The sequence below is a fragment of the Antrostomus carolinensis genome, unplaced genomic scaffold (genome assembly GCF_000700745.2).
Source record: "Antrostomus carolinensis isolate BGI_N321 unplaced genomic scaffold, ASM70074v2 scaffold19994, whole genome shotgun sequence".
Lineage (NCBI taxonomy): Eukaryota > Metazoa > Chordata > Aves > Caprimulgiformes > Caprimulgidae > Antrostomus > Antrostomus carolinensis.
Genome location: NW_010308907.1, coordinates 33,635 through 57,415, shown reverse-complemented (window position 1 = coordinate 57,415; position 23,781 = coordinate 33,635). Strand labels below are relative to the sequence as shown.

General features: G+C 38.5%; 1 protein-coding gene across 1 annotated transcript in view; it reads right to left on the bottom strand.

Annotated features, from left to right (window-relative positions):
• MYBPC1 (myosin binding protein C1) overlaps window positions 1-23,781 on the bottom strand; it is a 49,650-nt gene that overhangs the window by 8,656 nt on the left and 17,213 nt on the right. The window contains exons 13-30 of the mRNA XM_029084490.1: window positions 23,283-23,388; window positions 22,813-22,979; window positions 21,113-21,275; window positions 19,732-19,838; window positions 17,751-17,884; window positions 16,470-16,626; window positions 15,702-15,806; window positions 14,998-15,186; window positions 13,427-13,561; window positions 9,871-9,939; window positions 9,645-9,686; window positions 8,125-8,292; window positions 7,564-7,652; window positions 5,994-6,189; window positions 5,097-5,236; window positions 3,229-3,388; window positions 1,603-1,739; window positions 615-801 (exon numbers count right to left, since the gene is read on the bottom strand). Of these exons, the coding sequence (XP_028940323.1) occupies window positions 615-801; window positions 1,603-1,739; window positions 3,229-3,388; window positions 5,097-5,236; window positions 5,994-6,189; window positions 7,564-7,652; window positions 8,125-8,292; window positions 9,645-9,686; window positions 9,871-9,939; window positions 13,427-13,561; window positions 14,998-15,186; window positions 15,702-15,806; window positions 16,470-16,626; window positions 17,751-17,884; window positions 19,732-19,838; window positions 21,113-21,275; window positions 22,813-22,979; window positions 23,283-23,388 (2,451 nt within the window). The remainder of the gene's footprint in view (window positions 1-614; window positions 802-1,602; window positions 1,740-3,228; window positions 3,389-5,096; window positions 5,237-5,993; window positions 6,190-7,563; window positions 7,653-8,124; window positions 8,293-9,644; window positions 9,687-9,870; window positions 9,940-13,426; window positions 13,562-14,997; window positions 15,187-15,701; window positions 15,807-16,469; window positions 16,627-17,750; window positions 17,885-19,731; window positions 19,839-21,112; window positions 21,276-22,812; window positions 22,980-23,282; window positions 23,389-23,781) is intronic.

Sequence of the window (23,781 nt, the reverse complement as noted above, 5' to 3'; positions counted from 1 at the left end):
TGTATTTGTAAAATCCATAGTTTTGAATACATTGTTCTTAAAGCAAATACAAGAATTATCAACTAGCATGTGCTCTTGGGAACAATACTGCTTTTTGCTACATGATTTTACTAGCAAACTTCTTTAGAAGCAAATGTTTGATTTGTTTAATAAATAATTTTAAAGCGGACAAGGTCTGCTCTGAGCTAGTCTTTCTTCCTTCTCCTCTTCCCGTTTCCTTCAGAGATCTGTCTCTTAACCAAGATAAATTTCTCAATGTTTTCCCAAAGAGCTGTCTTTACTACAGTTTCTCAGGTAAGCGGCATAGCTCTGAGAGTTACAGTCTCCCATTTTGTCCCTTGAGAAAAAGTCCTTGTGAACAGTGAGGTTATGCATCACCATAGAGGGGAGAAAAAGACAATACAGCATAAGCACAGCATGTTGGTCCTCAAAAAGAAAGCAGAGCAACCCATGTAGTTTATTTTGTCCTAACCAAGTTATTATTTTCCTCCAGGAAAGTTAAAAAAGTTGAACTTAACTTTGAACTTCCTTTTGCATTTGCCTTGCATAGTTTTGATTCCGGTGTAGATGGTGTTCAGTCAAACAGGGCATTTACAATGTTTTAAACACCTTACCTTTTACTTCCAGTTTGCAATCAACTTCTGCCTCTCCAAGTGCATTGACTGCTCGGCAGGTGTAAGTGCCTCCATCATAGGGACTGGGTTTGCGGATCTCCAAAGTACAGACACCTTGGTTGCTGAACATTCGGTACCTTGGGTCGTTCATTATAATGACTTTGTTTTTCATCCAGGTTATTTTGGGCTGTGGTAAAGAAAAAAGAAAGCCCACGTGCACAAATCTGGGAACTAAAATATTTTACCACATAAAACCATAAACACAGGCTGCATCATGCATATGTTTTTAAGCATGATTTTTTCAGTGCAGCTCCTATCACATAATTATAGTCATAAATATAACCCTGTTATCAATATAAGAGGTGCTGTGTAATAATAGTAAACATCTGAGCAGTAGCTTTTGACATTCAATTACTCTAAGTCAATAAGAAAAGCATGTTTTTCACAGTAATTTGCACAGTCAGAAACTGAAGGTGATCAGTGAACAGCAAGTGTTCTTAAACACTCTTGAGTTCTCATTTTACTAGGTCAGTTCATTTTCTCACAACAGAAAATAGAACACAAAAAGACACAATTCAAAAGAAACTGGGAGATGCATTGTACAATGGGGCTGAGAACCAGCGTGGTCCCCAAAGTATTCCTTAACGTGCTTCCTTAAAGCATAATTAGCTTTTTATAAAATAATTATGGCTTTATTTTAATTACAACCTTTACTGATATATTAACTGTACAGCTGTTGTCAGTGCTGGTCCCAGTATAGCCCAGCCTTTTCCTGACGTTCTGCCCTTTCACTGTGTTGTCTGTGGATTTAGTAACTATTATAATGCCTATAACACAGGTAAGTAGGTCCTTTTTTGTATTCTTTAGAGCTTTTTTGCTTTCAGCCTGGCTTGTGAGCAGGACAAATACTAAAAATGGTATCACAGTTTTTATTGTCAGGATAAACTCTCTCATGTTTTAACTGATACTGTTATGAGCTATGCTGTACCTTGGGATTGCCCCGAACACTGCAGTTCAAAGTAGCGTTGTAACCAGCTATAGCAAATGTGTTGACTAGAGGCTGAGTAAACAACGGCCGTTCACTGAAGTCAAAATCATCGTAAACTGGATATTTGTAGACTTTGCCTATGAAAGGAAAATAAAACATTTATAAAAAGAGTGTTGGCACATAGCTAAATACCCAAGCATCTTGAACAGCTACAAAGAGTCAGTTCTGATCTGCACTACTTTAGGTACGAATGTGACTCTAGTAATTGCACTTGTCAGGGAGGCTGGAAGTGAGCCTGCAAAGTGACTATAGCCTTTGGTCATTCTGTAGCATAAATGTCTGACAGCTTCTCTTTGTTTCCTGAGTAGGTGGTATACAAAATAGTACACATTTATTCTGTGATCCTGACTGATGTGCTGCAGGATGCCTGCCTTGACAAACCTTGTTCACTGTCTTGCCAATTACTTTTCACAGTTTGTTCTCATTACAAACTGGCTCTGAAAATCCATTTTTCTTTCTGCTTCATGCAGTGCACAACAACTACAACTACCTGAATGGATGTAGTTTCTGTACATGGAAAATATGGTAGTAAAATCTAGTTTCTCACTGCTACTTTATACCTGCTCTGTAATGGAGATTACCATCAGTAAATCATCTTCACCCACAAACTAAACTGGCATTTAAAACAGTTGGACAGACTGACATCTATTCCTGTGCACAGGTATCACTAAAGGTCTTTGCTTCACTGAAACTTGATCTGAGCACTCATACTGACTTCAGTGCAGCTTAGGCCTGATACTTGCTCTCATGATGAAGGCAAGTAAGGAGTGATGAAAAGCAATTCCTATAGTCATTATTTTGTTCATGATCCCATTTCTAAAAGAAAAAACTCTTCTAAAAGAGTTTTCTTTTCAATCATGAAAGCGGAGTCCAGTACCTTGCACCTTCAGTCCTTCTGCCTGGCTGTGTGGGTTGTACAAATTGTCTGTCCTCTGAATCATGGCACTCCTTCCTTTCAGACAGCCTGAGGTGATCTGGTTTGATTTTCTTCCCTTAAATCACCTGTTTGAGTTTCCCTTCCATAAAGGGGCAGTTAATTATTTTTATTTTTTTTTAAGTTTACAGTACCATTTCAAACTGACAGTTTCTGCAGTGTCAGGATTTCTGACCACAGAATCAGAAATTGTCCAGCTCCACCTGCAACAGATGTGTAGCAGGGGATAAGCTTATCTGTTGTGTCCTGCCTGAAATGGATGGGAGCACTTGTACAGCTGATGCCAAGGATCTACTAGGAGGCAGTGACCACTCCTTCTAACAGAACAGCTTCTTTACTCCTCTTCCAGCTCTTGTTGACTTAGATCTGTCAGTAGTGACATGAGCCTGAGATCCAAGATCGTAGAAAATGTCAGAACATGGGAAAAATGTCCCACTCTTGATTTAAAAATGCCCAACTATGAACTATGTGGACAAGAAGTCCTAGTATGAAATGTCCTAGCTGTTACTTGTACCTCATCTTGGGGCTAGGAATTTGTCTGAATGCTTTAGAGGTATGGCCTTTACCTCTAATCACCTTCCAGCCTCTGACCACCCCCTTCCCTTTTGACAAGAAATGGATAATTAGCTAACCATCCTTTGCAATCAAAGCACTCTCTTTGGTCATCGTTGCATCCTCACTGAGGCCACATATGTTTTCAGCGAAGATCCGGAAGTAGTACTCATTTCCGATGACGAGCTCATTAATGGTGGCACTGGTGCGGTGATAGTGCTCCATTACTGTGAACCATTCCTGAGACACACAAACACAAAGAGTAAGTCTCCCTGCAGTGCCCTGCGCCTCTCAGCCATTGACTGTTGGAAGAATCATCAAGCTTGTGGGAGGAAGATTTTTATTTGAAGGGAACGTTAGTGAATACTAAAATAGTGAAGCTAACAATAATTAATGAAATGAGTGATGATGAGAACACAAGAGAGGTCACTGCTGAGCAATGAATGCCAAATGGAGAGTGAACCCTACTGAATTGTTACGCTCTGTTAGCTGGGAGGGTTCATTTCAGGAAATCCAATATTACAAAGATTGTATTGTGTGAGGCAAGGCAGACTCCTTCATTCCTAGTCCATGCTGCTGACAGAGAAGGTACTGCTGCAGATAAGGAAACAGCAGGCTGGAGGGGAAAATAGCAGCATGTACTGGTCTGCAGTAACACATACTTACAAGAGGCCAATGCAATAATCTACCCCCTATTCCACAGGTGGAGTGTTCATGAGATGTAATTTTATGCAAGTGGTCCTCTGATATCTGAAGGCTCAGATGGGGAAGTGAGTTTTAGCGCTTTAGTCTTGCAGCAGTAACAGGACATGTGAATTCTATCCTAGTACACTATACCTAAATAACAAACTGAGATGAAAGAGGTCAATGCTAAAAATGTAATTAATATAAAGTGCAATATGAACACCACAATGTTTTTTTGGTTTTCTTTACTCTGTCCTACATAGTTTTCTTGCTTGTCTAAAGATGAACTTGGGCTGAGTTCCCTGTGCCACAGTTTGTGTTGATGTTTAGTCATCTTTAAGACCCAAAGTGCCTTTTGGGAAAACAGTTTTCTGTAGAAGACCAGCTGTGACAGAATTGCAAAATTCACCACCACAGAGAATGTGGGGAAACTATGGCCTGAATGATCCATGACATACTGGACCCTAGACACTGCTGCTGTTGCTTTCCCCTTAAAACAGTAATTTAGAGACAGGGGATGTCATTCTTAGAGTCTGAAGAGAAAGAAAAAAAAAAATGAAGGATGGGAAGGGAAATAGTAGCACAGGAAGAATGAATCATGTAGATCAACATATTAAAGCAGGGGGTGGGGAGTGGCAGCAGGAAAAAGATGCCCTTAGATAAGGCAGCTCCCAAAATATTGTCCTAGATTTCCAGTGTTTAAATTTGCAGTGTCTTAAATGTAAGAATCCAACTACTGTCTTTTAAGGAAGTGTAAAATTCATGTTGGTTCAATGAAAACAATCAACATGTCTATATTGCAGTTTTCATCTGTAAATCTCAAAGCAGTTTACTAATTACATATGTAGTAAAGGAGTGGCAATGACATACACAATGTGACGTCACAAGTTTGAAAACAACAGCACTACATTTTTGTTCTAGTAGCAACCTGCTGACTTCAGAGTTAATATTATGGGGTTTAATTTTCTCTACTGAAACAAAGCTAAAAAAGCAGAATTACTTCTCTCAAAACCACCCGTACTTTCCTATTTAGCCCTTCTCTTTGGCATGATCTGAAAACATTTCCATTTCTAGGCTTTAGATACAGTGAACAGAAGGTTTTTGGAGGCTTTTTAAGATTTTTTAGAGATACCTTGCAGATTTTCGAACACTGACTAATCAATGCTTTGTCCACCTATATCGATTTAAGCATGTAAGGCTTTTTATTTTTAAAAGGGAGATTCCATGAGCACATCAGCCTTTTAGACATCTCCTTATTACTTACCATACTCTTCTTATCTGCTTTTTGAATAGTGTACCCAGTAATGGCAGCGTTGCCATCATCTTTTGGTGGCTTCCATGATAAATTTACATTCTCTCCCCAGACATCCTCAATAGTTACAACCTCTGGTGGGCCTGGGCGATCTGTAATGAAATATGGCAGCTGAAATTCTCCACTGTTTGCTTTCTCTAGCTCTCTTTCCTACACACATCTTCCACTTAGTGTGATTTCTCTCTTTCTTACAACATGCACATGCCAAAACCAACTTCAAAAGAAAGCTGGGGTTGCAAAATAAAACTTTCCAAAGTTAAGTCATGTTGGAATTATGAAAAACTTAACTTGACCACTTTGTGAGTGTGGTTTCTAATAGGCATATGCTCTTTAATTGCATAAGGACATGATATTTTGGAAAAGCTAAAACCAGTTGAGCATGTGTTCCTAAAAGACAGTCGGACAATCATAAAAGCTGTGCTGCCAGTTTTGCCTATTATGTAAAGAAATAGATTCATAAAAACAAAAAGTAAATGTGTTTTCTTGTCTGTCTTTCCTACTTCCTTGTACTTTCAACATTTAAGATTTCTTCCACATTACACTTGTGACAAAGTCACTGTGAATTTCTGACTATGGATACCACTCAAAGGGATAAAGCTTGCATCCTGGATGGACAAGAACATGAAAAGCACAACAGTGAAAAAAAGAGACTGACATGTTTCAACAAGCAGCTGCTATTGTGTAGGGAGGTTTGCTTAGAGACCATAAATCTATAGCCAAGTAATAGGACATGGAGAGTTATCACTGTCAAGAAAGATGCTCTTTGGGATTCCTGTGTTTTCCTATAGCCTTGGAATGGCTGACATCTGCTTCTCTGGCATGCATTTATTTCTGTTTCTTAAAACATACCAACAATCTGAATGTCAATTGTAGCTTTGTCCTCCAAGTTCTCTACTTCGACTTTCATGTTATATTCTCCAGAGTGGTTCCTTTCTGCCTTTCGGATGAAGATGATAGTGTCATTTTCGGTGTTGCGGATGTTGATTTGGTTCTTGTCAATTGGAGAACCATTTTTCTGCCATGATACTTTTGCCCTTGGTCTTCCCTGTAAGAAGCCAGGAAACAATTTGCATATGATTTAGAGAGAGAAAAGGGTGGGAGAGAGAATGTGTGTATTTCCCATTTTAACCAAATGAGGAAAAAAAACTATCCTGAAAGAAACTGAGAATTCTTTTTTTTAAAATCATTCAGCGGTTGAGATGCAATCATGTAAATTCACTTAAAATGCAGCTTGCTTTCTTTGACTTTCAGCGTTTTTTTTCAGGTTTTTTTGCAAATTCTGGCTAAATTGGCTAGATAATCTTCTGGCTAAATTTTACAATTATTTTCCAATTTTCTAAAAGAAAAAAGAGAGAAAAACAGAAAATGCAGAACAAAATATTTCACCCTCTGGAAGTGCCTACATTCTCTACACTGCTAGTGAAAGACGAAAGTATTGGACTAAAATCCAGGGATCCCAAACTCTGTTTTTTCATTGCAAAAGCAGTGGGAATAGTTGCTAGATAGGCTGAATTGACATCTTTTGTGTGCCATTTTTATAGGCCTAGTAGTGCCTGATTTAGGTGATTAAATTAGAGTGAATTCCACCTGTTTTACTATGGGATTTGCCTTTCCAAGGCAAACCATTTGCACATCCTGTCCAAAAAGGGTAATCTCACAACTTTTTGAATGCTGTAGCTTAGAGAATAACTGTAGAATATTCCTTTAATTTCTCAAGAGCAGTGTATCTTGCAGTGTATTGCTCATCAAGATTTTATTAGGCTTTTAACAGCCTTGTAGAAACTGGATTATTCCCTCCCAGTGTCTTTAGGTGTGCAGATACAAAGTAGAAATGAATTCTCGTGTAATTCTTGTATTCAGAAGAATAAGGACCCTGCAGGTAGAGAGGCAGTTGTAAAAGGTATGAGGATGAAGGTTAACATTCTGCTGTGGTAAAACATGCTATATCCTTAGAAATAGTCATATTATAGCTGTGATCTCAAGGAGTTAAAATTTGCATTTTTTCATTGGAGACAATGAAACTCTGCCTATGCTTCCCTTCCTTTTTCCTCTCTCATGACAAGAAAATTATTAAAAGCTACAGTCCCACCCTTGATACCCTATCTAACTACTGCTGGTGGGCAGCACATATTTTGCATTGTGCTACTGATTATCTCGCATGTAATGTCTACTGTGAGGATTTAAGTGTCCTTTGGATGACAAATGGTAAATCAGTCTGTCTAAGCTAGTTACCCAATTCATTAATTGGCTTAACATCATTTCTTTGAGACGTCAAAGCAAAAGCTTTCAAGCACCTATGTACTTCAGCATGCTTCCACATCTGCTTAAGTTAACTTACTGGCCTACCAAAGTTACATGGAAATAAGTTAAAAAGCAGCAGTATAAGAAAAATTTTCCTGTCAGTGTTTTTAGTTCTTACCTGGAAAGGAATAACAAGATTCACAGTTTCTCCAACTCTTCGAGTATAGGTTTGTTTTAAGTGTCTTGGTAGACGAATCTTTGGAGGTTCTGAAAAAAGCCAAAAGCTTGTGTTTGACATTTATCTTTTTTTCTAACTGAGGCATCACTGTGGGCATCAGTATAAATGGGAGACTGTGTAGTCTACAATTCCCAGAAGTGATTAATGAGTGAAGTAAATTTCTTGGTCCCACAACGTTACATTCAGTACACCATCAATTTTTGTAACATCAATACTATGGTGGCAGGAATAGGTGAGAAACTTGGCACAACTTAAAAAAAAGCAACATCAAGTTCCACAGAAAAGAAGCCTTGAAATCCTGAGCAATAAAGGCTTAGAAATGAAACAAATAAAAAGAATTAGGAATTTTTTAAAAACCAGTTTAGTGATTTCTAGCCACTGCACAATGGCTTTGTAAAGCCATAGCATCAGTTTCCAACAAGTAAGCATTAACCTTAAAATCCAGAACTGAATATGGAAGCAGAATGTATTTGTGGGTGAGCGTAGGCAGGAGGATCTTACCTACTACTTCCTTGACTAAAATGGGCTGTGGGTGGTACCTGGGCTCACTTTCACCAGCAGCATTCACAGCTTTTACTCTCACAAGGATTTTTGAGCCAGTGGGCAGGCCATTGATAGTAAACCTCGTTTTGTCTGTCAGCTCCGGGTTAGCCACGATCCACTGATCAGCTAGTTTAGGGACAAGAGGAGGGGAGGACGAATCAAAAGAATGAGGAATTATAAATACATCCACTGCACAGATGAAGAAAATTACAGAACAGTAATAGATTCATTATATTCTAATGAATATTTCTATTTTGTTTTTCTAATTATGCTATAAAATTATATCGATTCACTTTCATATGTAGGAAGAATGTTTCAAACCTTAAAGGGTTTCTACTGATTATATATTTATATTTAGAGAAATAAATATTTTTAGAATGTCTATCATTTAATTGTACCAGAGAGAAAACTGATGAGTTTTTAAATTCAGCTGATAGAAAACAAGGGGGACAGAGTATATTTCCAAAAGTACTCATCATTGCTTTAACAGCTTCCTTGGAGAGAAATGGGTTTTACACAAAATCACAGAATGTCAGGGATTGGAAGGGTCCTCAAAGAAGCATCTAGTCCAATCCCCCTGCCGGAGCAGGAACACCTAAATGAGATCACACAAGAAGGTGTCCAGGTGGGTCTTGAATGTCTCCAGAGAAGGAGACTCCACAACCTCCCTGGGCAGCCTGTTCCAGTGCTCTGTCACCCTCACTGTAAAGAAGTTTCTTCTCAAGTTTAAGCGGAACCTCCTGTGTTCCAGCTTACACCCATTGCCCCTTTTCCTACCATTGGGCATCACTGAAAAGACCCTGGCTCCATCCTCCTGACATTCACCCTTTACATATTTATAAACATATGTCAGTCTCCTCTTCTCCAAGCTAAAGAGCCCCAGCTCCCTCAGCCTTTCCTCATAAGGGAGTTGCTCCACTCCCTTAATCATCTTGGTGGCTCTGTGCTGGACTCTCTCAAGCAGTTCCCTGTCCTTCTTGAACTGTGGGGCCCAGAACTGGACACAATATTCCAATTAATTTCAACCAGTACTGAGTGACCTTGAAAGTACCACTGAGAGTGCAGGGATGAGAGAAACAGAATATTTACAAATTGCAGTGAAATGCCATCTCTCCTCATGCCTTTAATAAAGGAAGGCTGTGTCAGAATTATTCACATAATTACAGCAGTCTCGGATTTTTTATCCTATCCCTAGGCAGTCGCATCTAATCCATAGAGTGATCATAACAGTACAGTCCTTCAGAAAATCTTCAATTATAAATGATACTTTTTTTTTTCCACCCTGTCTCCAAACATAGATTGCGTTAACACTGCTGGCACCTTGACATTTGGAGTTAGATTTATACAGTAGCAAGTCAGTATCAATACTTTCCACATCATATAAAGATAGCACAGAAGACAAGAACTATCATAAACTAGAGAGCCCTGCAGACTTAGAGTGCAATACTGTGGTACATTTTCATAACTGTGTGTCTTACTTTTAGGAATTAAGTTCTCCTTCAAGCTGCTTCTTTCAGCTTCTAGCAGAAGAGGATTGCAATCAATTACTGTTTTCCAGGCACCTCCCCCTCCCCTTATACAGGCACTACAGCAATTTCTGTAGACTGTTGCCTCTAAAATTCACTCTCAGAGATTTATCTTTACTTTATGAAGAGAGTTTTTCTTTTGATAAAGAAGATTTATATCCTTTGTTGAATACTGTACCTTCCGGGTTAAAAGGTGGCTCCACCAATTCCTCAGACTGATCTGTCGATATACCTTGTGAGAATCCATCTTTAAAATTAATCAGAGACACCCACTTTCACACAGATGGAGCATTTTGTCAGTGGTTAGCAATTCCTGTTAGTAAGTATGCAAAGATAGATGCTGGGCTTTAAAGATTTAGAGGACCTGTATTTAGGGAGACCGCAGGGAGGAAAGAGATGGGAAGAGGGCACCTAGATCAAAGAACAGTTATGCATGATGCTCACAGGAAAGCTAAAGGGTAAAGGGAGAGGAGGAGATAAGGTTGTTTTTTTTTCTTTGGGCCTGATCACAGCCCTGGAGAGATGAAAAGAAAGAGACAAAGGAAAATTTGGAAGAGAGAAATTAAAGAAAATTACGATGGAAGAAAGTGCAGGAGGAGCAGAAAATGCATCATAGAAGAGAGAAGAAATTCAGAGAAGAATTCGAGTAAGAGATACAGAAAAAGAGAAGTCTTGGAAAAAAACTTGAGGAAACAGAGGAAGAGAACACATTTAGCTAAAGGCAACATATAAAGAAGGCCAAAACCATGAATGATGACACATATGATGTAATCACACTAAGGCTTTATTTCCTGGACAAAGCTATCATTTCCCTGGATTTCCTGGACTTGGCTGGTTTTTGATAATAAAAATACTAATCTAGTATCTGTGCATGGTCCTGTATGGGTGCACTGGCAAGGACCTCAGCCAACAGAGACTCTCGGAAGTTATTATTTACTATGAAAACAGATCATCTGCCAGTACAATGGCCCTTTAAAGGCCGATAAACATTGTGTTCTAGGGAAAGCTGGGGCCAAGCTCATCAGACTACCCTCGAAATGTCACACAAGAACCAGTCGCAGCATACATTACTAGGAATTGACCTCTCCAGTGTCAACAAGATTTGGTCTACTCCATATCACCACAGCAAGAGGTTCAAGTTGGATGTTGTAAACTAGCCCCAGGGAGTTCTATATTCACGTTATTCACACCTATGCAATGCTGGATCCAGATACTCATTATGAGACTCCAGTTCAGTAATATACACAGAGAGCTGTTAAAGGTGCTACTATAGTTAAGGAAGTCCAAGAGTCCACGATGTTGATCAAGTTAAAAGGTTCAAACTGAAGGTGAATACCAATTTTCATGAAGCCAAACCAATTCTCATGGTACATGATTTTTCTAATTTATAATTTTATATATATAATTTTGTCTTCCTAGTTTTAGCTTGTGATTTCTCCTAATGATTCCTATGATAAGGAAGGCTCAAAAAAGCCCTCCTTAAAACATCAGTGACAACAACGAAAGAATGGAGAAAGTATGACTTTACAAATAGACAACTGAAATAACAACATAATGAATCTAGACAGTCATAAAAAATACCTTGAAATTAAAAAGTTATTAAACATTACAGAAGAAATTAGTTTGAGGCAGAACAGGCACTGAAAGGACTGAGAAAAGGAGGCACTGCGATATTGCAAGAAGGAAAAAAAAGGACTGAACACAGAGAAAAGGATGTATATTCTAATAACATGTCTTTTTTAATTGGTATTTTCTACTAAGCTTGTTTCTTCCTAGCTATTTTGATAACATATATACATAAATAATGTCAATTGTGTATATATAGATGTATATGCATATATAGGAGGCATATATAGATATACATAACCACTCAGAAAGCTATGTAAAATACATTGTACTCATTGTATTTTAACTGAGGTGTAACAATAAAATGACAGACTTGACTGCCATTTTGTTGTATCTTCATATGTTTTAAACCTATCTGAAAAAAAAAAAAAAAAAAAGAGTAAAGAATTTGTTCCATTCAACAGGTATACAATGGTCTTCTGTGTAATAATCCTTAAAAGACAGATTTGGCAGATTCCTCTGAAAACCATAGTTTGCATTATTGTATACATATTTCTCAACCTCTCTTGTCACCCAATTTGGATATCACATACTGTAATGTCAAGGGTTTTACGACAGTAGCATATTACAAGCTCTTTTAACTTTTGCTCCGCCATGCGACCAATGCTACAGATCGCATTGACAGTCCCCTTTATATTCCCATAAAACTTGCCTGTCCAATGGAAACATTATAAGAAAGCTGCATCTTGATGTAAGACTGCATACTTACTCGTTCTGAGCTGTTCCTGCAGCTCCCTCCCAATATACAAGGAAAGCCCTTCCTACCATTCCAGCTGTGTCTGCCTTCAGGTAGTCTTCTCCAGACCTCTGAACTTCTTCCAGTCTGTTCTTGCTCCTTACAGATATTCAGCTCAATACTACAAGATGCTGAGTGCTCCTGAGAGAAGCCAGTGGTTCTTCTTTGCTCCCTTTCCCACTCACTGGGAGAGTGAGAGCTGAGGGCACTCTATTCCTGAGGTATCTGACCACTTTTGTGAACTACTGTTTTCGTGGATTGTCTGAATCTGAAACACGTGACAGGGTGAATGACAAGTTCCGTCCTCTGCCTCTTGTCTCCAGGCTGTGGACTGCAGTCATGAAAACTTTTCATCGAAATAAATGCCTTTATGAAAAAAGGTGTCCAACTCATCTCTTGATTTACAGTGCAGTTAAGAGCAGCAGCTAGTGGAGCTGAAGAGAACTGTGTCCCGTTCATCCAAATACACAACATTGTTTGAATCCTACTGATTGACGTTTACCCCCAGAGGCTGGGTATCACACATAGTACTCCAGGCTGTTATTTGATACTTACCCAGGTGTTGGTGGATATTACTTTTTGAAAATAGACTTCATGTGATGCCAATTCAGAATAAAATGTGCTGGAAAAAACTAAGTTTCTGCTACTTGATCACCAAAGACTCTTAGTTGTAAAATATAAATTATATGTCCCTATTCTTTGTTATTTTACTCTCATAAGTTTATTCAGTCTCTTACATCTTTATCTTTCTCCTTCAGTTCTGTGTAGATTTATGTCTTAGATGAGCATAGTTAAAGACCCTGTATCTAACTGCACTGAAATGTGGGAGAAATTAAGTATCCAGACATGAACTTTCCATGCCTAAATAACTTCCAGAGCCAGCTATTGGAGGGGCTGTCTGTCCTCAGTATTGGGAACTGTCACTTGAAGTAGTTAATTAGTATTATGTCAAGGTAGAGATTACCACACTGAGGACCTCCTGTCTTATAACCCAACCAACCTACACGTATTTTGGACCACATTTGTAGCCATTAATTATTTCCTGTTTATTCATCCATCCACTCTTTACTGCATTGACTCTTCATTTAGCTCAAAAAAGAGGATAGCAATTAACATGGTACTTGGTACACTACAGATTATATGGCTTTTGATTTGGATTTCAGATCAACTGCTAAGATAGGTTGAACTATAAGCAGTGAGTGGGATATGAAACACAAACCAAAGGAAGCCTAAGTAAACCCGTGCTGCTTGAGGTTTTCTGACGGATTAGTCTCTGCTTTAAACTAAGAGCACCTGATACCCATAGAGGAAAAATGGAGAAAGTCTCACCTACTTTCACTATGAGTAACATACCACAGTCGTTGCCACTTACTTCCTTCAAAGCAGTACTCTATAACATAGCCGTCTAACCCTGCAGCTCCGATGTGGTCTGGTGGCCTCCATTTCATTGTAACTGAGGTATCAGTCACTCCATCCACTGCCAGGAGAGTTGGTGGACTGGTAACAGCTGAAGCAAGCAGGCAGCAGGGAGAAGGCAGAAAACTGTTTCAGTTAAAGGTTTACATTTATGGTGTGTATTCCTCTAATTTAGCATCAGACATGACAGGCTAAATCCTGCCTACCAGGCATTTCCAGTCTTCGCTGGCACATCTTTCCCAATTAGGACCAAACTAGGAGAAGCAGGTACCTCACCCCATATCTGCTCATAGCCTAACCCAGAGTTAAATTCTTCCTGATGAGGAGTGAGAAGGACAAAGAGCGGTGGAAGGTAGAGCAGAGAAGTTGAGTAGTGTATTCTACAACAACAGGTATTTTCTGACAAGAGGCGAGCATGCTGTAGCAATAACAGCCACCTTCTTCCTCCTCTGCATTGTGAGATCTGCTGAGCAAGGTGGGAACTTTTTCTGGCCTACAGAAAAAGACACCTTTCTTTTACAGGGATTTGTGGTTGTCACAATAGTTTGAAAATCTGTTTCTTTATATTGAAATGCCACCAAATTAGTCTGTCACTAGGTGAATGACAAGGCCCTCTAGCTGTTACATTAATATAAAGCAATAAGGTGACATGTAGAATAGTATAAAGTATGACCTAGCCTAATCTGGATTGTCTACAAAAAGATATTGAAAATATGTGATCCCTTTCTGGGAAAAAAGCCCCTACTTCAGCTAACGGGGCTCCATGAGGCATAGAGTGAGATTATAGACTATTCAAATGTATCTTGTCATATGATTTATTGCAATATTGGACAAATTAACTTCATTTTTTCCATATATTTCTATCTTTATGATAGATTGCATACCATTGATTTTTTTTTTTTTTTTTTGAGATGAAAATGTATGCATTATTTGTGAATACTTGGACATTTTAAAATGGCAAGCTACTATGTAACAGTGAAACATCAAAGAAAGTCTCACTTTCACACAGTGCAGCCTGCAAAGAGTGATCTTTAGACTTCTGGTCACCTTTCCTGAACAATTTTGGCCAAAAGCCAGTGACGGACTAAACTTATGGCAGGAGAAAGACACACAAAACAACTAAGACTATAATCCATCAGGTTCATCAGTTCTCTAAATTGCCAGTTTAACTGACAACAGTTTCACTCTATTGACTCTGAGATACCTTTGATACACAAAATCATGGAACTATTAGTTCTGGTCCTTAAAACATACTGACCATAGTATTGGCTATATTAGGCTCACCTATAGCATGTCACTGTTTCATTGTATGGCACCATTTTTCTGTCTATACATCCCTGTTTCTTGTTTATAAAAAACTATAAATCCTTCAGGGATAAATGTATAGTTTATGCAGCACCTAATAAAGACAGGTCCTGAGCACGACAAGTGCAGCAAGAACTACAGTTATATAATTAGATGACTGTAATAATGTATTAATGATAATTCTCTAAATGCATACCTATCTCTATGCTTTTGATTACTTACCTAAAGGAACAAAAGACTTCGAAGGCATACTTGGTTTGGAACTGCCTATTGCATTAACAGCAAATACACGGACCTCATAAGCAACACCTTCAATCATCTTCTTTGGCTCAAAAGTTGTTTCTTTACACAGTTCAAAATTCAACCTCATCCACCTGGAACTTTGTTTCTTTTTCCTTTCAATGAAATATCCTGTTGACCGAACAAAACTTTATTATATTAAGTGGTGGCATAAAGCTCAATAGTGATGGTCTATTTTTTGATTACCCAATGGCATCTTTTCTGAATACACCTTATTATCCCCTTTTAGCCTCAGAGTGGTTCAGAATTATTGTTAAACTTTCCTAATGCAAGCTATCTAATAGGCATCTGTTTGGCTTTCACAGCCACATACAAGCTTTTTTCCAGACTTACAACACCACTGTATTTAGTTTAGAGTGAAAGCAGCCTGATTCTGCTGGCCTCTGGGCCCCTCTTGGTTCAGTGTATTAGAAGATAATTCCAATTTACTCAGTAAATTGTTTCTGAAATTCCTGCTAACATTCAAACAGGCTAGCTATTCAAAGTTTGGTATTATAACAGGTTGTCTTTCAAGTATGGAGATTGATAATGTGACAACATACAAAAAGCTCCGATCGTCCATTATTTAGGGTTTGTTTATTTTGTCCATGTTACAGCATCACCACAAAAAAAATAAAAGTATGTACCTAAGATGGGTGATCCACCATCATTTGCTGGAGGTTCCCAGGTCATAATACACCAGTCTTCACCCACCTCAGTCACATTTGGTGCCTGAGGAGGATCAGGGACATCTGTTGTAAACAAAGTAAGTATTATTATTTTAGAAATTCAAATAAATAAATAAATAAATATTTCTTCTTTCTTGCATAGGCTGAAATAAAAAATGTCAAATAAGAAACAAATCTGAATAGTTTTTGAAGTGCAACAAGAGTTCCTAATGACAGGAGAGAGAGAAAGATGATCTTTTTGGATCCTGGAAAGCGGTTAGGAAGGGATAAACGCCACGCTCTTCAGCACAGTTGAGAGGCACTTGGAGGCTTATGGTAAGACAGAGCCCTCAACCACGTGGAGAATGGACAACAGAGAGTGTTAAGGCAGCCTGAGGCAACTGCACAAGTTTGGCCCTTGCAGTGTGAGGTGGTAGGGAGGTGATAATTAACTCCTACTTAAATCCAATGCTAAGCTCCTGTGTCCTTCAGCAACACTGGACCTTAGTATCCTTGCACCTCAGTTCTACATCTGAAAATGGGGACAAACAGGGAAAAGGAAGTTTTCTGAGAATCTACAACAGTTTTGTATCTAGAGGAGACAGCATCTACAGAAGAGACCCTTCAGACACAGGAAAAGGAATTTGTCTTTTGTTGGGGTGCAGAAAAGTAGGGTTCTTCAAGGATCATTTACTGAAAAGGGCTGTGATAAAACACACAGCTCATGTGCACAGTTCCACAACTTACCAACCACTTTAATGTTGATTAGAGCTGTGTCTTCTCCAGCCTCATTCTTTAATGTTATTCTGAAAGGACCTGAATCTTCCCTCTCAGCTGTATCAATGACGAGACAACTGCTGTCTGAGTATGTTTCTGCCCGTATTCTTCCACTGTCTGTGATCCACTAGGAATCAAAGTAAGCAAAAGGAAAAGTCTTATTTTCTGGGTGTGAGAATCAAAATGCTCAAAAATAAAAATTCAAATGCAGTACAGGACACTGTCAAAATACTGGAGAAAAAACACACTAAAGCTCAGAATTTCAGTCATCTAGTCATCTAATGATCACAATAATGACAAAATAACTGAGGGACAAATAAATAACTGTAAAATATGGCAACTGTTTGGTACTCAGTTCAGCCATTGCATCTCAAAGGAAGAGGTGCTAGGCTTACTTGTCCTGGGAGCCAGAACGTGCTTTTGTCAACACTACCTTTCATTAATTAGATGAAAGGAAAGTAGTAGATATCCCAAAGTCAGATGAAAATTTAATTTGTTCAGTTTAGAGGTCAGAGTGATTGTAATGTCAGTACTTTGTCCTCACAGATTTCAAATGCTGGCACATATTTTGGAGTAAGAGCTCTCTAGAATAACTTCCTATTTGGACAAGTCTGCATTGGTGATACTACAATTAATATTTGGAAAATAGCAGTCAGAGATTTGATCAGAGAGGTCTAAGGAATCCAGTAATAACAACATGTTCCAGCTTCCACATACCACAGTGCAAATTTAAATGTGAAAAGCAGCTTTTTGATATGACACAGCCAGGAATTGATCTATGCAAAGTTTTACATTAAGACATCAAATGCAAGACACCAACTGTCCAGCCTATTGTTTCATTTGAGATTTGACACTCCATCAGAATTTATAATTAATTTTCCAAAACTAGACCATACTATGACTTCCTGTCAAAACCTGGCAGCCATTCTGGGCAGTATGTACAGAAGAAGTAGACCTTTATTAGATTTTCACTAGTTTTCTTCTGCATCTCGTAAGTCCCCCTCCTTTACAATTTATTTACAGCATAAACAATTTTTTTCCTTCGTTAATTTCAGCCTTTCCTCAAAAAAACTCAAAAGATACTAAATAATATTTATCCATTTTACCCTTCATTTTTGAGTCAGGAGTGATTTTTAGATAAAATGCATTATTTTCTGTCATTAAAATCAATGTCTTCACAAGGATAAAGGTTATTTTTTGAAGGGAAAGGCCCCTGGTTAAGCTAAGGAAACATGTATAATGACAATGTACCTTGTCCCCTTTGCTCCACATGACTTTTGGAGTTGGCTCACCAGTGATGGGGATCTCAAGTCGTAGTTTGCTTCCGGCCACTACTGTCACTGTGTTACCTTCCCCAAGACCATCCAGGTGGAGCTTAGGAGGATCTGAAAAAGGAGAGATTGTCCAAATTTGCCATGTGCCTGCCACTCTGAGATAATGTTCAGTGACCTTGCACAGGTCTGCAACATAGAGAAACATGCTCTCAGATTTATATTTTCCTGGTCTTTTTAGTCTACTGATTTGGCCAGGAAGGCCAACAGTATCCTGGAGTGCATTAAAAAGAGCATGGCCAGCAGGTTGAGGGAGGTTCTCCTCCCCCTCTACTCTACCCTGCTGAGGCCACATCTGGAGTACTGTGTCCAGTTCTGGGCTCCTTAGTTCAAGAAAGACAGGGATCTTCTGGAGAGAGTCCAGTGGAGGGCCACAAAGATGGTGAGGGGCCTGGAGCATCTGCCTTACGAGGAGAGGCTGAGAGATCTGGGACTCTTCAGCCTGGAGAAGACTGAGAGGGGATCTTATCAATGTCTATAAATACCCAAAGTGCGGGGTCCAAATGGATGGGGCCGGGCTCTTTTCGGTGGTGCCCAGTGACAGGACAAGGGACGATGGGCAAAAACTGGAACACAAAGTTCCGTACAAACCTAAGGAAAAACTTCTGTACTGTGAGGGTGACGGAGCACTGGAACAGGCTGCACAGAGAGGCTGTGGATTCTCCATCTCTGGAGATGTTCAAAACCCACCTGGATGCTTTCCTGTGCAACCTGCTCTAGGGAACCTGCTTTGGCAGGGGGTTTGGACTAGATAATGTCCTGAGGTCCCTTCCGACCCCTACCATTCTGTGATTCTGTGATTTTTTTTTGTTCAGAAGAAAATTAGTTAAGAAAATTTATTTTTAAGAAAATAGTTGTCTGATGAAAAATAAATCATGGCACCATAGAAATTTTGGAATAGTAGGACCATATTAAAAAAAAAAAAGTCTGTCTTCCTGAGGCAGAATTGTATTGATTTCCTCTAAGTGGCTCTTGAGAATTTCCATTGCAAGCTTTCTACAACACCTTTTACCACGCTTCAGACATCACTGCTCTGACAGTTTAAACATTTTCTTAACACAAATCCTTTTTCTGAAAATGAAATGGTCACTTTTATTGTACTCCATGTGTATGGAGAACAACTGATGAATACCCTCTTACAGCTTTTTTTAGTGTATTAGAAGTTATATTGGTGAGCATACCCCTCTAGTACTCTTTACCTCTTCATTCTCCCTAAACCTTGCCAATTCTTTTTCTCACACAGATATCCCACTTCTTGCAGCTTCAATCGCAGAACATATTTTCTAAAACTTTGTTCATTTAAATTGCTCTCTCTTTGACTTCCAAGTTGCTAGTTGCAGTTAAAAGCCAGCGATGTATTTTTGTGGGAAGAGTCAATGCCTTGTTTTGTTTTTGTTTGAAAGACTAGGATCATTAACAAGCCTTCTGTTTTGCTGAGTAAATAAAAGCTGTTCAAAATCATTTTGCTCTCTAGATATCATTTAATATATTTAGGGAATAGGTAAATATGTACTATTCTACTAATCTTTTACCAAACTAAATCACATTTTGCAATGTCAGCAAGCCAATTCTTCAAAGAGGCCAATACTATATATCTGAAAAGGACAGCAAATAGTGTTTTACGCAAGCTCGTAATAGCAGTTTAGGCTTAGAAATTCAACACCAAGAAGCCTTCTCTGGTAGCTCCCCCAGGCTTGTAAATTATGAGCAGATCCTGAGCACAGGCAAAGCGCTCTCTGACTAGATCACTTGCACTTTGCCAAAGCAGCAGGTCTCTTTTCTCTGGTAGGTGCCTGCTCAGAGGAAACAAACATTGAAATCAAAGATATTTCACACTGCTTTTAATTTCCAAAGGTCAGAGAAAGGCATGTTATTTATAAATCATTGTGCCATATACTTACCCACAACATGAACTTTGCATGGAATATTAATATTATATGCATCTGGTACAAACATGTATTCACCCTCATCATCAACAGCAGCACTTGCTATAACAAATCTATGGATTCTGTAAAAAATTTAAAAAGAAATAAATGTAAATTATTTTTGAAGACTGCTTGAAACTGTAAGGAAAAATCTGTGAAAGTTTAGATGTGTGCAAGTGTGTAAAATTACCAACTAAAAATCCTTTGCTGGCTGCTTAGTGTCATTTTAGGTGATTAAATACTGTGTGATTTTTACATTATATTATTAAGACAACCACAAAATAATGTAATCAATTCTAATATTTATTGTTGGAACACAGAAGTAGAAAAATACAGGAGTGCAAACTCTTTGACACAGGGATTCTGTGCTGTCACAATTAGATTGTAATTTGGTGTTCAAGAAGAAATCTTTAGATGATGCCATTGTGGAAATATCCTGACTTTTATTAGATCATCTTTGTGACAGGATCAAGTTTACTATATGTTTACCAGAATAAAGAAATGCGCAAGCAAAGCATCTGCTGCTCTCATTACCTAACTGCGTCTTCCACTACGATGATATTTTTGCTCTCCTATGACTTGCTGTGGCTAAGCTTTGTTCAAGGTAGGACTTACCTCTGTGACCTTCCTACTCTCCTTTCCCTCATCTCACCCTGTTGGCCTACATGGGTTCTGGGGAGCTCCTTCACTTTATGTCAAACCAAGGGGTCATTGCACACTGGCACTTGTCCCTCACTGCGACTTAGCAAGCATTACGGAGTCAACATAAACATTTTGTAGCCTGTTTAGGAGCATCTTCGCAAGTGCAGTTCCCAGCTGTATGAATGACCTGCTAAGCTCAAGTGAAGGGGATGTAGTTAAAGGTTGGATCAGGTTTTTTTGTTTTGTTTTTGGGTTTGTTTTTTTTTTTTAACCGACAAACTTTCCATGAGAAATGACAGATTATAAATGCAAAAGGACCTGATATCTCTGTGTACTTTGGATGGCAGAGATACATGTTCTGAGCTGACAGAAACAGAAGCTATCACAAAAACGGACATTTAAAAGCTATATATTTTTAATAACATCTAACAATAATTTTACTACTTCATTTCCCATACTAAGAGCAAAAGCAATATCCAGAAAAATTAATAGCTTGAATTTTGATGGATCAAGGATTTGATTATTGTTCTCCACGGCTAAAAGACACAAGGTGAACATGAGCAAGAAGACACGGCTTTTATGACAATAAAAATAAATATGTTTGAGGAACAGAGGTTAGGCTTGATTATCAGATTTTCAGTGAAGTAACCAACATATTGGCACATCTCTACAGTGTCATTCTGTCAAATGTCAAGTCAATGCACAACAGTCTTACCTTCCTTTGTGATAAAGCTTTACACGGTCACTAGCTTCAAGTAGTTGCCCATTTTTGTACCATTTCCCTTCCACATTCTCAGATATCTCACACTTCAGGTGGATTTCCTGTCCAAGCCTCACAGTCTGGTCTTCCAGTGCAAGTGATATCTTCAGAGGTCTCACTTAGCAAAACAGAAGCAGAGATATTAATGCTAATATCAAACAATAGCTCATGATTCTGTCATGGAGCTGCTACTAGCCATCACAATAGTCTTCAAATCATAAAAATGCCTCCAATAATGAACTTCTTAAGTTAAAATACCAGTAATACGTACATGTAAGCTACATAAATGACTATCTTTAATGTAGTCTGTTGCCTTAGGAAGGGTGATCCAAAACACCCATGCCCTGACTGGGGAACCTCCATGCACATTGCCAGTAGAATGACTAAGCCCAGGAGCATACTTTGAATGCTATCCCCTCTCTGGTGTTTAGGTGCTGGATGTAGGGTGTTTCTATCCCTTGGAGTCCAGAACAAAACTTTCAAAAAGTGAAAGACATGTCCCCAGGCCTATGCACTAGAAAGTATTACAACCCACCCTTCCTGTGATCTAACAGCGATCTAACTGCTCTCCCAGATGACATGAGATAATTTGGACACTTACTAATGTATTTTATCACAAGCGGGGACTGTAGTTCTCAACCTGTTTTGTCAGGCTGGTAGCAAAGGCTGACTGTCCAGTAAACTTAGCTTCATGCACTAGTTGTCATGTTTGCTAAACTGCCTTAACTCACCCTACGAATATCCACAGGTGTTACTAGCTTTTGTAAAATTTGAGTCTGAGAACCAGTCCCCTAGTTCACTTCCACATTCTGCAAGATTAGGTGCTGTAGACCAGAGTCCAAGCTGAACACACAGTACTATCTGTATGCAGTAAATATCCCTGACTGTAATCTGACATAGGAAAAAACGCAGTGGTTGATGGAGATCCAATTGGAAAATCCTCAGAAGAAGTTGTACGAAAGGAAAGATGACAGAGGTCAGTAGCCGTGGAGGGTAATTTCCAACTTGATAATAGAACAGCATGAATTGATTGTGCTTAAGATGCCAGTTTGCACAAAATAGTCAAAACAGGCTGAGTATTACAAAACAGTGTATGTTTATGCATAATGTCTGATAACTTTAGAGGATGGGCACATGCATTTTGCTAAAAAACACAGATGTTTTAAAGAGATACAATACTGAGGGAGCTACACAGTCATGTGTTAGGGCCTATGAGTTCAGGTCAAGCGACCTTGGTGCCTGTTCACATTATGCCTGCTTATGAACTGCTTATTTTTTCCAACATACTTTTTTTTTTTTCTGATTTTGGTTAAAAAGCCTTGGTTTGGCTTTCCTGTGAAAAGCTGAAAGAGTTAAAGAAAAGCAGATACTTCCTCTGAAAATTTCACTTAATTGACCTATTATATCTTTAGATGGGTAACATTGTTTTCCATTTCAGTTGAGCGACAGAAAGTTTTCAAGCAGGACTTGTTCATTGCCTGTTACTGCAAACAGTGTCTAAAGGAAAGTCACTGTTCTGGAGATTTGCAGCAAAGAAATTGGTATGGAAGTTAAGTCTCCCTTTAAACTCCCAGGAAAAGGCAAGCAGAGTATTTATTTCTGTAAGCTAGTAAACTGTGGCATGCAAATTCAAGAGCAAGATGGATGATACTTACAATCAACCTTAAGCTTAGCTTCTGATTGGCCTCCAGTTGTCATTACTGAGTAAGTTGCATTGTCATTTTTTGCAGCTTCCTCTATGATCAAAGTGTGTTTTTTGCCCTCAACCTTGATTCGATACCGAGAATTAGGTTCATTGGGAAGTTCTACACCATTCTTAAACCTAAAGACAAAGAATTATTATTTTTCCAATAGAAGTCCTGTGCAAATAAGACTCTCACAGACTGCGACTTCCAGAGAAGACTTTATAAGATTTAAGGAACAAGAAAAGGTTTAACAAACTCATCCATGAATGTGTAAGGATATTTTTGCTGTTGCTATAATTTTGAATAATGTTTTCTTGAGATTTTCTTAACAATGTTTGGGTTTACTGATATAGAAAGAGCTGTCTACATTTTTGCCTGCAATTGAAATATTCTGGGTTTTATTCTCAAGGAAAACGTTATTTGTTTGAAATGTGGCTTACCATTTCACATTTGCATCATCCTCAGACACTTCACAGCTCAGTTCTACTCGTTCACCAACATAGGTACTGGTATCCTCCAAGCCTTTGGTCACCAAAATTGGAGGATCTTTGGAAAGAAAAAAAATACAGAATTACAATCTGAGAGAGAAAACAGTGAAAGAGGTTTTCAAAATCATGTTATGGAAGATCATACTATTTTAAAATTCTAGTATCAGTCTCAGTGCAACTTTTTTGCCTTAAGTCAGAAAAAATGATTGCTCATCAAGAGCTAGTAAGAAATGTGCTAAATAAAAAAATAAACTTGTTCAGATTAATACCTGCCTTGCATCCCATTTTATTGACAGTTTGTCCAGGCAGGTCAACATAAGCTGTCATTCCCCTCTTGCCTTCCCACAGATTTCTCTCATAAAGCTGCATTTTTATTGGTCTTACAGCTTGTTATGCACAACAAGATGACCTGATTACATTATTCAGTGCCCTTATTGGTTTAACTCATTCC